Source organism: Notothenia coriiceps, unplaced genomic scaffold (assembly GCF_000735185.1).
Source record: "Notothenia coriiceps isolate Sejong01 unplaced genomic scaffold, NC01 NC01_scaffold00020931, whole genome shotgun sequence".
Classification (NCBI taxonomy): Eukaryota; Metazoa; Chordata; class Actinopteri; order Perciformes; family Nototheniidae; genus Notothenia; species Notothenia coriiceps.
This window is the reverse complement of record NW_011353632.1, coordinates 248,969-263,648: the sequence shown is the minus strand read 5'-3', so window position 1 is coordinate 263,648 and position 14,680 is coordinate 248,969. Positions and strand designations below refer to the sequence as shown.

The following is a 14,680-nucleotide window of genomic DNA, read 5'->3' as shown; positions in this document are numbered from 1 at the left end:
CCAACCTGTTTTTCCCCCACAAATAGCCAGAAGTCAGAGGTGCAGAGTACAGTCATGATCAGTTTCCAGAATATATTTCTCCTGAACTATGCCTCAAACAACTGAACATAACTCATAAGAGAGCACAGAGTTAGCTGGGAGTCAAATAGGTAAGCATGTTATCAATTTCTTACTTACAGGGTAAACTTGCTGCAAGTTTTGCTCCTCCAAATGTCTTGTACTTCACTCGCAATTAAATCAACGGTATAAATGCGTTGTTTACGGTGTGCATCATCACGAATTAGTGGAGCACTAACCGGATCGGGTGATCTATTTATGTCACAACACATCTGAAGCTCATTTTTAGGCGATCATTTTCGGATAATTTCACGGCTGACGCTGATATTGTTCTATTGGGATACTCACCAATACAATGCCAAACTCCGTAAATAGCTGGCATCAACTTTAAATCCCTCATAGCCTACATTACGGTATGTTTTGTACATGTAGGTATTTTCAAACACTGTCTTCACCACGCCTTTCAAAAACATTACCGCTGTCTCGAGACATGCGTATTTCATGCGCGACACGCAATCTTAGGAACTTGATCATACTGTAGGTTTGCTCTCTGTTTGTAGCAAGTTCGTAAGAATTTAACTCAAAGTTCCCTAGACGTCTGTTTATACTCTTGCATGGAACAGTTCAATTCTCTCGTGGACCTGGAGACAATGCTGGGGAAGTGAAACCCGAGTTTCAAATGTCTCACTTCCGTATGTTCTTGCTTTGCAGTGTGTGCTTCATAAACCTCTACTTAGAATCTTTGCTGTGCTGCTGAGGAGCAGATGTTGTTCTGGAAGTGAATGCCTTCGGTTTCAAGTCCATGAAGTCTAGATTCAAAATATAAAATGGCAAGGCAAAATCCGGTAAGAACTGCAACTTTTATATGCAAAACGTTAGCTACACAATAGTGTTTATTGTGTCAATGTGACACTATGATGTTATGATTCCTAGTAATACCCATATGCCTACCGTAAAAGTAGCCTTATACTTACTATAGCCTATGCCTGTGGAAAAGAGATTTCTGTAGGCAGCTTTTTAAATATATTAGATATTATATTTGTGAGAAATATAACTATTTTCCTCACTAAAACACATGGGGCATTCTACCGAATTAGTACAAAGTGCTGTCCCACAACAAAAAACTATTTAACAAAACAATTAAGTATTCAGACACGGATATTTACTAAGAATATGTTATGGTCTACTAAAACATAAAGCATTACATTATTTAGTGATAAGCTTAATATACAAAAACATCATTTATGGGGTACTTTCTATTGCGATGTAGCTGTCCCCGACCCTGATCTCAGATGTATAAAAAACATGTCTATGAAGTGTTTTGCTCAAAATACCAAACAGATCACCCATTCTAGCCTCATTCCCCTCTATTTCAGCCTGTTACTAAAGTGCTGATTCTGGGTCAGTAGCTTCAAACATTCACACTTCAACACAAGGCATGTTATGAGTTAAGATTAAGCTATACATGTGGTCACTACCGAAACACTGGATGTTTTGTAAACAAATAAGTATATTGACTTATCAACTCAAATGATATGATACCGATTGGTTTAATGTACAGGTATGTTCAATTTCAACAATCACCAACTCTGGAATCAATATGATCAGTATTATGCATTTTACAAAGAAAGTTTACATTATGATTTTTATGAATTGTATAAATTGAACAGAAATTTGATTAAAAATGCACTTTTATTTATTTAATTGTGAAAACCCTCAAGAAATATTTGTTAAAATACTATTTAGAGAAGGGAAGGTAAAACAATCTTAACAGGTTGATATAATACTTTTTTACTACAGTGTATGTACTATGTTTCGGTAGTGACCATTTTTGGTAGAGGAAGAACATTCCAATACAGTCTGAAAATACGATATGAAAATGTACGGTTCTTTTACTAGATATGTGTCATTTAGATATGGTACAAAATATATATGGACAAAGTTTTGGGGAAAAAACATACAACATTTCAAAACTATTCCAACCTGACTTTGCACCAATTTGGTAGAATGGCCCGTATGTGTTTTGAATCATAGTGGCACTAATTAATATGTTATATCAACAATAGATCAAATGGCTGTGAATTATATGACCAATATTGCTCATCATAGTGATAAAACGAAAATTGATCACATAACCGAAGTCAGTGCCCCTCACCTCTCTGAAGGATTTAGTGTATTTTAGCTTGTTGCATCAGCTAGACAGCCTAAGCAACTTTCCTGTTTTGATTTACTCTCAGAAGTGTCAGGCAGAGGTTTTAACAAAAAATCTCTTAAAAAACACTGCAGGCTAATATATGATCCCAGATAAAAAGCTAGCAACCAGCTGGAACACATGGTGGAATATTTAGCAGCTAAAGAGGCAGATATTTGTCTTACGAGTTAGTCAAGACAGAGCTAAAGGAGGAGTAAATATTGTACTTTGTCAGAAACACAACTCCAAATATTTCCTAATGTTTCTCTTTATCTTGCGGATCTGTACACACGTAGCTGTTTGTTAACATACTTGCCATATTTACATATTAGTTAATACAATACTAGTGTTTTTGTTCTTGTGCTTCCTACAATTTGCCAAACAAACAAAAAGTACGTAGATTTAGGATTACACAGATTGATTTTCTTTCTCTTTTTTTAAAGGTTTTGGACACGATGAATGCCCTAAATTGCCTTCTCCCGACGATGATCATCATATGTTGCTTGATGCCGGGACCGCACTATTGCGTAGCTTTGCAGAGGAAGACTTCCTGCCATGTGCATGACAGTATAGCTGACTGCAGCCACCTCAGCCTCAGTGCGGTCCCTCAAAACCTTCCCAGCAACATCATCAGCCTAGATTTGTCTCACAACAGATTGAAAAGCATCCCCCCTGTGTCTCTATCCCCATACCCGGCTCTCTGCCATCTCAGTGTCAGTCACAACAGTCTCACCAAGCTGGACCCGGGACTGTGCCAGACACTGCCTCTGCTGCAGACACTGAACATGGGACACAATCAAGTGCATGTGCTGAAGAAGGAGGACATGAATCATTGCGCCAATCTAACATGGTTGATTATGGCTGGTAATAAGCTAAAGCTACAAGGAGAGCCCTTCTCTGCACTACAGGTACAGATGCCACACTGATGAGTTGGATCAAAAATAGCTGGAGATACGTTTATTGTAAGGTTCATGAGCTATATGGGTGCGATAATGGTGACAAAAATGAGTAAAATAAGTGAATAGTTATTTTTCTGCCTCATTATTTCACTACAATATTTTGAAATGCCTCTTAAATATTTAATTAAATAACTAAATGTATTTCTTTTTCTCCTTTCGTCATTCATAGAGACTTCAAGTCCTTGATGTGTCCTTAAACAAACTGCAGACAGCCAAGCTCGGCACTCAGATTCAGCTGCCCAACCTCGTGAGCCTCAATCTGGCTTTAAATGACTTGACCACTCTGAAGAAAGACGACTTTTTATTTCTTAACAATTCATCCTCTCTACTTGTCCTCAACATGTCATGTGTGCCTCTAAAAACGGTAAGAAACTTACCTAGAAATAGGAAAGGAAATATTGTTGTGAAAACTGGAACCAGCATTAGAAAGTAGTTAATGGAGAGCCATGCTTTCAGTTGTCTGTTTTGTTTCCCTTTTTTCCTCTCACTACAAGATATCTTTGTTTTGTTGTGTTGCAGTTGGAGCCTGGCAGCTTTAAACCCATTTCAGGCCTACATACTTTAATCATGGATGGAAGCAATATGGACACACTGGGTTTTTCTGAACTCTGCTCAGAGTTGTCAGCGACCACTATTAAGGCCCTGTATCTCCGGAAGATGAAGATGGCAAAACTCACAAACGCAACCTTTAAAGCGCTACAGAAAACAAATCTAACCTATTTGGATATGTCCCATAATGAAATGGTTAACATTGAAAACGGCTCATTTGTATGGCTGTCCAGGCTTCAGACACTTGTTTTGTCTGACAACAAGATTAAGCAACTAAACAAGAACACATTTCAGGGCCTCAAAAGTTTGAAAAAACTCCAAATGACAAAAGCTTTAGTGAAAAAAAACAACCCAACTATTGGAAATTTCTCCTTCCAACCCTTAAGTGCCCTGGAGAGTTTGATATTACAGAACACAGCAGCTCAAGAAATCACAGAGCACACATTTACAGGCTTGACAAGTCTTAAAGAACTCGATATGAGCTGGAGTAGCTATAGCTCGCTCAGAAACATCAACAACAAGACCTTAGTCTCACTGGCGGGGTCGCCTCTCAGAAGACTAAATCTCACCGGAACAGCTATTGCACAGATTGATCCTCAAAGCTTCTCTGTCTTGAGAAACCTCACCATGCTTCTCCTAGATTACAACTTTATCAAGCAAACTCTAACTGGGAAGGAGTTTGAAGGCTTGGATCAAGTTGAAGAGATTTACATGTCGAATAACCAGCAGACAGTCAATCTAAAGTCCACGTCTTTTGTTAACGTGCCCAAGCTTAGAGTCCTGACTTTGAGAAAAAGTCTTAAGGCCGAAGCTGTGAACCTGGATCCCTCTCCATTCAGCCCCCTGACCAACCTCACTTTCCTGGATCTCAGCAACAACAACATTGCTAATATCAGAGAAGATATGTTGAAGGGGCTTGCAAACCTGAAAGTGCTGAAGCTCCAGCACAATAACATAGCCCGTTTGTGGAAGAGTGCCAACCTTGGTGGGCCAGTGTTGTTCCTTAAACACACACCCAGGTTGGTAACTCTTCAGATGGATAGTAACGGGCTCGATGAGATACCAGCAGAGGCTCTAAGAGGGTTGGGTAACCTCCGTAACCTCAACCTGTCCTCCAACCTTTTTAATCGTCTTAAGGACACCATTTTTGATGATCTGGACTCACTGCGGGTTTTAAATTTACAGAAGAATCTGATCACAGCTGTGAGACCAGAAGTGTTCAAAACTCCTCTGGCCAACCTCAGCCTGCTTGTCATGGACAAAAATCCGTTTGACTGTACCTGTGAGACCATGCTGTGGTTTGTGACATGGTTAAATGGAACAAATAGGACCCATATGCCGGGTCTCAGGGACCAGTATCTGTGCAACACTCCACTAGCTTACTTTAACCGCTCCATCATGGAGTTTGACCCCCTTTCTTGCAAAGACATGACTCCATTTCAGACCCTATACATACTGAGCAGCACTGCTGTCGTCATGCTGATGGTTACTGCATTTGTGGTGCGGTACCAAGGCTGGAGGATTCGGTTTTATTGGAACATATTGATCAATTGCACATTAGGATTTAGCGATGCCCACGTTGCAGAGGGCCGGGAATTTAAGTATGATGCTTACGTCATACATGCAGAGCAAGACAGCAGCTGGGTGGAGAGGAGACTTTCCCCTTTAGAAAATGACACGTGCAAGTTTTGTTTGGAGGACCGAGATTCACTGCCTGGTATGTCACAGCCTGCCTCAATCTTGGATAATATGAGAAAGTCCAGAAAAATCTTGTTTGTCGTCACTGAAACCCTTCTCAGAGACCCCTGGTGTACAAGGTAAATCAAACATACACTGCTGGATTTAGACTTACACAGAATCAAGCAAAATCTAAAATATGCCATTAGGAAATGTGTGATGTGTAGTTTATTTGGTATGGGTTTCATACTGTAGGTATTTATGTTACATATTGATAAAATTAGTTCTCACAGATTTGTGTCTCTTTTACCCTTTTCTTTTCCTTATCCAGATTTATCGCCCAACATGCAATTCACCGGGACATTGAAGCCAACAGGGACTCTGTGATTCTGGTCTTCCTGCAGGATGTTCACGACTACAAGTTATCCCGATCACTCTACCTCCGCAGGGGCATGTTGCGTCCATGCTGCATTTTGGATTGGCCTGTCCACAAGGAGAGAGTGCCGGCCTTTCATCAGAAGCTCCTGATGGCACTTGGCATGACTAATCGATTGATGGACTGAATATATTTCATTGGGAGGAATGGGAAATTCCATCTTGAATATTAGTTCCTAGTATGTGTTCAGTGATTATGAATTGCAATCTGAATTTGCCCCCTTGTATATACACTTAAATGTATATGTCTTTTCATTGCACTGCAGCTTTACATTAACAACAATTATTCAAATGGTTTAAGTGAAAAGTGGTGTTCTGTGTGATCGCCATAATGTTGTTTTAAAAAAGCTTTAGCTTAACAGTTACATTTTTTTACCCATTCTTTTAAGAAATGTCCTGCTTGCCATCTAAAATAGAAAAGGCAATACTATTCCATGTTGTTTTCATGAACTTTTCCATTTATAAAGTGTTTGCTAAAAGGTTGGCTCAAGTCCAATAAATGCTTAAAAAAATAACCTTTATTTGAATGATTTCAGTTTTGATATTAATGGCAGGAAGTAGCTTTTGAAAGCATCAATTAGGTAGAAAAACGATTTTATGTCTACTTTTATGAAGTAATCATATTGATAATTCATTATTGCATTGATAGAAAATCCCTGTAATTTTCCATAAAAGCAAAGAATAAATCGCCTCTTTGTGATCAGCTTTAATAGTGTCATCATGCTATCTAGTGGTTATAGTAGATCTGACCATGTACAGTCTGTTACTGTTTAATCTTGTAACAATTTGGTTTGAAACTGGTTTTCTTGTAAAGTTAAGTCACTCTTATTTTTTTTCTGTTTCCTAAAAGCTTAAAGCTGACTCATTTTCAGGGGCGTGTCAGGACTCAATTTATTCGGTAGCACAATTTCAGATTATTAAAGCAGATTTTTTATAAAGATACTGACATCAGCTGTAAGATATTCACTACTGTAAGTGTATGTTTGTATTCCAGAATGTGAACTCATGCAAGGTTGCGTAACTTTTAAATCTTGATAAATAAAAGTCACATGACTTCAGTTTCCTCATGCTTTCAAGAGCACTAATGTGCAATCTCTGTTGAGACACAGTGTCACAGAGATGCTGATTCAACAGCAACAACAAACTACATTACACCGCAAAACCGGAAATGATCGGTCAGACCAAAAATATAACCATATGACTGGTAGCTGGAGAGGTGCCAGTTCACCTCCTGGGCCCTGCTGAGGTGCCATTGAGCAAGGCGCCAAACCCCCAACTGGCCCCGGACCGACTGGCTGACTCTCCATGTGCGTGTGTGCACAGTATATACCTCTGTGTATAAAACAGAGTGGAAGCTGAATTTCAACTGAATCAATAAAGGTCAATCTTCTTCTTAACAAAAAATTACAGTAATTTAGTATTTTGATATGACCTCAGTATCATCATGACCACAAAGAGAGCACATTAGACCAATTTTAAAACCTCGACGCTGACAATGCTTCAGAATCTTTTTAAAATATATTAATTGGTTTTGATGGTCTCAGTGGCCTTGGTCCTCGCTATGGAACAGATATGCTTTCAACTTATAAACCCTGGTGAACCCTCAGGTATAATACAGTAGTACTGGCCTTTTAAAGACATTTAAAGGTCCCCTATTATACTGTTTTTCATCAATATATTATAGGTCTCAGATATATAAAAAACCTGTCTCTGAAGTGTTTGGCTGGAAACACCAAACAGATCACCCATTGTAGCATCCCATAATCCCCTCTGTTTCAGCCCTGTTTCAAAAGTGCTGATTCTCTGTCTGTTACTTTAGATGAAAATAAGGAGCCCCTCCCCACGCCCCTCTGAGAGATATTTGGTTAAAAATAACACAATGGTGGTCTAGGAAGAGATTCAGGTGAAAAGGTAGGTCGGTGTTACCTTGGTTGGTGATTGGCTAATGGTTACACAAGACAAAAAAATCTTTGTGACATGACATCATAAAGTGGCCAAAATCTGATCAGCACATTTTCAGACAGGTTTTTATATAAATGGATCAGGACAAAAAGTGAGTGAATATTTTTTCCTGAAACTTTCAGAATCTCTTTACACAGAGGGGACGCATGTTTATGTATAAAAGACATGAAAACTTGGATTTTATTTGGAACAATAGGTCACCTTTAAAGTAAAAAAAAAAAAAAAAGGTTATTATTATTATGGCCTGTTACTGTCAGCTCATTGCACACCTTTTATTTGTCTATTTTGTATTTAATTTATTTTTAGTTAAAGTTGTATTCACTGTGTTAGTGTAAATATTGTTGTATTCCTGTGTTTAGTGAAATATTTTTGGTATTAGTGAATTATGTTGGTATTAGGTGTTGTTTTGTCCCCTTATTATTCACAATAATTCTATACAAATGGTTTTAATTATAAATATCACAAAGATAAGAGTGGTATTTATTAACCAATCAAGTTGGACGTGACATCAAAGTATTCACAATGACAACGAGAAAATAAATAGGACAAAGGCCTTGGTCAGGGGCCAGTCTGATACCAACAAGTAAATAATTAACATCTTGATCATATATTATGTGTCAACATATTCAACTCATCATCATGTATTCCCCTCCACATTTAATACTCTAATGTATCTCCCTACTATCTCCCATGTTATGCATCTCCTTTTTCCTTTTAGGGCATTACATAATAACAGCCAAATGAGAATACATACTGGGCTCATCCTAACCCAGTTATTTGCCAGTGGGCGGGCTGCAGTGAAAAGGAGGGGCNTGAGAATGGGGGTTATTTTGCTTCCATCACGTGGAGTGCTAGTGGATCGCCGGAGCTGTTAGATTAACATTAACATGCTCATTGTAGTTGTAAGTGCACTGACTTGCGGCCTGTAACACCTTCCTTGATGGAGCATATGTGTGGGCTGGACCTGCATTTTACAGGAAAGGTATTTTACAGGAAAGGAGTGAGCAGTTGTCGATTCTTGTTCTGTTTTCTGTGAATATCTGCCTCACCCTCTCAGATTTTGAGTTGCGCGCGCTACTAAAGAGACGTGTTACCATGGAAACCAAACAATGGTGTAGCTGTATTAAAGTCCGAGTGGAAACAGTCGTGCGTAAATCTGATTTTGTCAGAAATCGGGAGAATGCGGGAGAAATATGACCCCGGGAGAGGGCAATGAAATCGGGAGTCTCCCGCGAAAATCGGGAGGGTTGACAAGTATGACTGTAAGTCCTACAATGACCAATACATTACATATTTAAAACTACATTATCCGATTATACTCACATTTGTTCACATTCATCTTAAATAAATGTGTGTTTACAGAGAAACAGATTTCACACGGTGCGTACAGTTGTCATAGGTTTCTCAGATAAAGCCACATGGCGTGCAGCTGCCGTCCTGACGATGACATTTGACGTTTTTGGAGTGAATCTGGTTCGCCAGTGTAACTGCTGAGAATCCACGAGTACAGACGCTCGAAGACAATCTGTCAAACACATTCTGAAATGCTGATACTCAAAGGTCTGGGGTACATTATTCCTATGGCAAACATTCAAGATATGGTGATAGACCCAACCCTCAACCAGGTCTAATTAATTTCACATTACTTTATCCTATTGTATTTGACATATTTCTGCATTGACTTGCATATTGGTCACTTGCAGCATCCTTTCTGTTTCTTCTTGCATTACTTTTATGTTTTATGTCATATATATCTAGGTTGCATTGTTGAAAGGGCCTCGGTTTTCATCTTGCAAAATACACTGTGGCGATTGTGCATATGAATTACACTGTAATCTGAGTTTTTCAATTGTAACTGTATTGTAATTAACTGTGCTATGTATTATTTAATTGACCTGTACCTAAATCATGTGCAATGTTTTAGTGTTTGTTGATTGCTGTGTACCTACCTCAGGGCTGCAGATGGAAATTAGCTATTAGCTCAAATCTGTCATTTCTCCTCTTTTCTGAGATGAATGTTTTTGTATGCATGCATGGCCCTTGTTGAAATAAATACATACTAATAATATGTAGATAATGCCATTGCATCTTGAATAGCACATTAAGGCATATATACCGGTATGAACACACTCCTGTTTCCTAAAGGATCCCCGTCACACCGTGGCACAGCGCTCCGTCAGACCCACTACAAAAACTCAAAATCTTGCCAAGTATCTGTGTCTGATATCTAGTCAGAATACGTCTCTACTCCTGATATCAGACACAATAACTTCAGAAGTAACACTGCAGTGAGATATCAGGTCTTGTTTTTAGACAATGCATCATCTTGTTAAGTCAAAACATCTTATCTTGAGTTGTATCTCAGATGAAACACGTATTTTTTTACATATTTATTAGAAAATCACCATCTAACATCCGAAAACAAAAAACCTTTGAGCATTTGCGGCTTATATTGAAACACAACATCTCCTGAATCTGGTGAAATATATTTTTAAATGAGTTCTGTCAGCGAATCACAAGATCTGATTTATCTAAATATCCCTTCTTATTTCAAGAAATCTTACCAAGCACATGTTCACTTCTTCTATTGGCAGATTGTGTTACTTATTTCAAGTGAAAACAACTCGTTTTCATTATTTTTTGACTTGTTTTTGGAGCTGCATTTTTTTCAGTGTAGATATCTGAGTGTCTCTGGTGGAGGTGTTCAGGTATGAAGAGGAGCTGCAGTCGGAGGAGATGGACTCGATCCTCTCCTGATTGATGGTCCTGACAGCAGCTGTTGGCACGTTGGCCCTGTCAGACGCTCCGAGGCACTCTGGATCTTACTGAGGGGGCATCACATGTCGGAGGGGGAGGAAGACAACGCCCTGGCAATTCCTCACACCGGCAGACACCAAGGACATGTTGTTATTCCACACTACGATTTACAGCCTCGCTGGAAACTCTGAGGTTAGCATCTTGTGGGAAAATGCACAAATACACAGTCCTGTCCTTCAACTTCTGACGTGTACAGGCATGTGGAGAGACACGTCGGGAAAATACATTGTTTTTATGGTCAACTTTGAGAATGGGGGTTATTTTGCTTCCATCACGTGGAAAATATGAACAAAATACACATTTAGGTGCTTTACCAAACTTGATCTATTTGTAAATGTATCTTAAACTCACCCAAACTTAGCATGACTTCACTCGTATATTTAATCATAACATTTCAGAAGAATTTAAATACAAAAAATAATTGAGACGTTTCACGATTGCATTTAGTTATTTAGATGTCTATTGAAATACATTTGTATTTCTGTTGACAATACTTTTCGGATTTATGGAGGGATACAAAGACATATCCGTGATAATTCACTTTGTAAAAATGTCCTTTTTGGAAATGTACGAAAAATCAACACGTATAATATAATGAGTTCTGTGACGGGGAAGTTTCATAGGGGCATCTTTTAGTTAAAATGGTTAGAAATTGGGGGATTTATTGCTTTTTTCAGTATTTTCTGAGTATTTCAAAGATATTCCCCTCTGTATTGACTTTGACTAAATTTTTATAAAGTTACATCAAAAATGTTGAACATGGTTTCATCTTATATTCAGATATCTGTTCTGGAAATGTATGCAAATTAGCACATGTATTTAACCCTCCTGTTGTCTTCGGGTCAAATCTGACCGATTCACTACTTTCATCAATCATAACTTTTTTGTTTCACATTCGATTGCATTAAGGCTTTATGATATCCTTCACAGTAGACATTTGAACATGTACAATTGCTGATCACCACTTTCATTGGATTCTGGATGATTTAGTCAACTTTGTAACACCCATGGTGTCAAAAATGACCGCTATAAAGAAAAGGAATTAGTAACCATCCGGATCAGATAACACACACACGCACGCACGCACGCACGCACGCACGCACGCACGCACACACACACACACACACACACACACACACACACACACACACACACACACACACACACACACACACACACACACACACACACACACACACACGCACACACACACACACACACACACACACCAATTTGACACATTTCCCGCTCTTATGTGCCCCTCCCCCCACATGGATCACACCTGGCACACGCAATACATGTTCAGTGTCTGTTCTTTGTATATTTACTGCAGTGTTTCATGTATACCAGTAGTCTGATACAATATGTATAGTTTGAAAGGGTTTTAAATTAAATGTGGTGATGATTGATGGTTTTTGTGTTAATGTAATAGCAGTTAAAACAGGACCGGTCAAATTTGACCACGAACACCAAAGTAAGGGGGGGGGGGACGAAGACAATAGGAGGGTTAATAAGATTCAGCTGTATTTGCATTATTTAAACATAGAATTTCAGAAAACTTCAAATAAAAAAAAGTGTTCTAATGTCAGTAATTACCAAGGTGAGTTTAATAGTGGCTTTTTTAATTAAAATGTTTTTTTTGATTAAAATGTTTCAAAGTGGTATCTGTTGACCCTATTCTCACCTAGGGTCTCCCATTAAGTCAACCTGTTTCTCTCAACTCTGACTCCTCTGTGCCGAATATTTGTTTTCCGGGATGTTCCTTTGGGAATAAATGTTCTGGCCTGTGATTGGCCGCAGGTTCTGTTCGGAGCACTTAGCCCACTGGCCCTGACTCTTTAACACTAACGAGAGTGAGGGAGAGGAGGACATTGAAACTGATGCCTCCATGTGGGCAAGGAGCCATTGGTTAATGGAGATTGTTCTGCCAGCCGGGACCCGGGTCCTCGGGAGGAGATATTTCATTATTCCACGGTCAACGAAAGGCGCCACGACCACATCCAGGGTTTTGAACCATGATGTGGAAAATTAAAGGTTATTTCACTGCTCTGTGACACGCAACTCCCATTTTCTCACGGAAATATTGGATGAGGACGAGTCTTTTCCCACCGCTCAGACTAAGAGACACGTGTCAAATCCATGCAGCAAAACTGTGGGGATCAGACGTCTCTATTAGGGATGACCTTGACGTGAAAAAGTCATTTATCTAACTCCCCCGATGAGAGAGCAAGTAAAGGACGTACTTCATTTGACAATTGTGTAATGGCGCTGTGTGCAGATGCTATGGTTCAGAAGTGAAGTGCACACTGGAGAGTCTCTGCTATCGATAGCAGCCGCAGAAGAACACGTGACAGCAGCTTTGTGTGAAATGTGTTCATAGTGGATCCAACGTACATCAACAGATCCTCGCTGCATCAGGCTGTCATGTGGGTTATGCTAATGTGGGGTGATCCACAGCTTTGTAGTGAGAGATAGGGTCGATGTTGATGTCCAAAAAAACAACTATACCCTCCATGCTAAGCCCTTAAAGCTATTATGCTTTTTGGGGGCTTCCCTTCCCTGTAGTGCGTTATATAGGTTGTTGTTGTTGTGCATGTAAACCTGAACATTATTACCTCTTCAAACTCTCAAGGTGGAGACCCTCTGCCTATTCGTCACGTTTTGAACTCATGATCATCAGAACATGTTTGCCCCTTTTTTTTACTTCTTCGTTTTTTGATGTGCCTCGTAAAAAAATACAAATGATTGGAAAGTTTATTTTATAGCATATCAGTTGAAGGTAGTATTAACGGTCTTATTGTTTGTTGGGAGCTAACACAGAAGTCCACAGAGTGCTAGCGAGACCATTGAGGTTAAACTGCCTAATAAATCTCATATCTTCCTGTAAGAGAGCAATTTCTAAGGCTCAAGGCATTTTACAATGTGCTCTGTATCCTCTGTTTGAAGAATTGAAGCTCATATATCTGATTTAGACTTCCAACAGCCAGGTCTACCAGGCTGAATAACTCCTTTATTTCCTAATGCTCTAGATGCCCCGACTGATTTAACATTTAGCTTCTGGGAGCTGGTGATGCGTTTAGGAATGGCACACTCTAGATTTCCTGTTGTCACTTAATGTATTTTATTGTGTTTTTCTAACTGTCTGTGCGGCTATATACCCCGCAGCAACATACGTTTTCTCTTGTGAACAATAAAGTTTAAATTGAAGCTGACGTCTGGGACAGTTACCACGATGCTGTCGGGAAATAAATGTGTTTAGTTCCTACATTCTGGAAAAGCAGACAAAAACAAGAGAAGGGCCTTTTCTTTGTTCTTTTGAAGACATTTAGAAAAATTGAATTTTACAGAAACGTTTATTTTCCTTAAAGAAATGGCTCAAGGAGTGACATTTTAAATACACTGAACAAAAATATAAATGCAACACTTTTGTTTTTGTTCCCATTTTTCATGAGATGAACTCAAAGATCTAAAACATTTTCTATATACACAAAATAACAATTTCTCTCAAATATTGTTCACAAATCTGAAAAAATCTGTGATAGTGAGCACTTCTCCTTTGCCGAGATAATCCATCCCACCTCACAGGTGTGGCATATCAAGATACTGATTAGACAGCATGATTATTGCACAGGTGTGCCTTAGGGTGGCCACAATAAAAGGCCACTCTGAAACGTGCAGTTTTGCTTTATTGGTGGGGTCTGGGGGGGGTCCGAAAACCAGTCAGTATCTGGTGTGACCACCATTTGCCTCACGCAGTGCAACACATCTCCTTGGCATAGAGTTGATCAGGTTGTTGATTGTGGCCTGTTGGTCCACTCCTCTTCAATGGCTGTGCCAAGTTTCTGGATATTGGCAGGAACTGGAACACGCTGTCGTATACGCCGATCCAGAGCATCCCAAACATGCTCGATGGGTGACATGTTAGGGTTAGGGTTAGAAAATCTAGTGTATTCATCATTTTCCTACACATTTATTCACAGGTGTCTTTAACCTGGAAGTTGCTCTTTAAGGCTAGCTTTTGATTGACAGTTTG

The 14,680-nt window shown here is 39.2% G+C and overlaps 1 protein-coding gene across 2 annotated transcripts; it reads left to right on the top strand.

The window, feature by feature from the left end:
• Positions 1-6,931, top strand: tlr3 (toll-like receptor 3). Of its 2 annotated transcripts, XM_010779899.1 has the most exons (6): positions 1-149; positions 769-902; positions 2,692-3,156; positions 3,377-3,571; positions 3,727-5,573; positions 5,765-6,931. In XM_010779899.1, exons 2-6 carry the CDS (start codon positions 885-887, stop codon positions 5,994-5,996), a joined length of 2,757 nt encoding a protein of 918 aa, XP_010778201.1. In that variant the 5' UTR covers positions 1-149; positions 769-884; the 3' UTR covers positions 5,997-6,931. The 2 variants fall into 2 exon arrangements, with proteins under 2 accessions (XP_010778201.1, XP_010778202.1); XM_010779900.1 differs by lacking the exon at positions 769-902.
• The last annotated feature ends 7,749 nt before the right edge of the window (positions 6,932-14,680 follow it).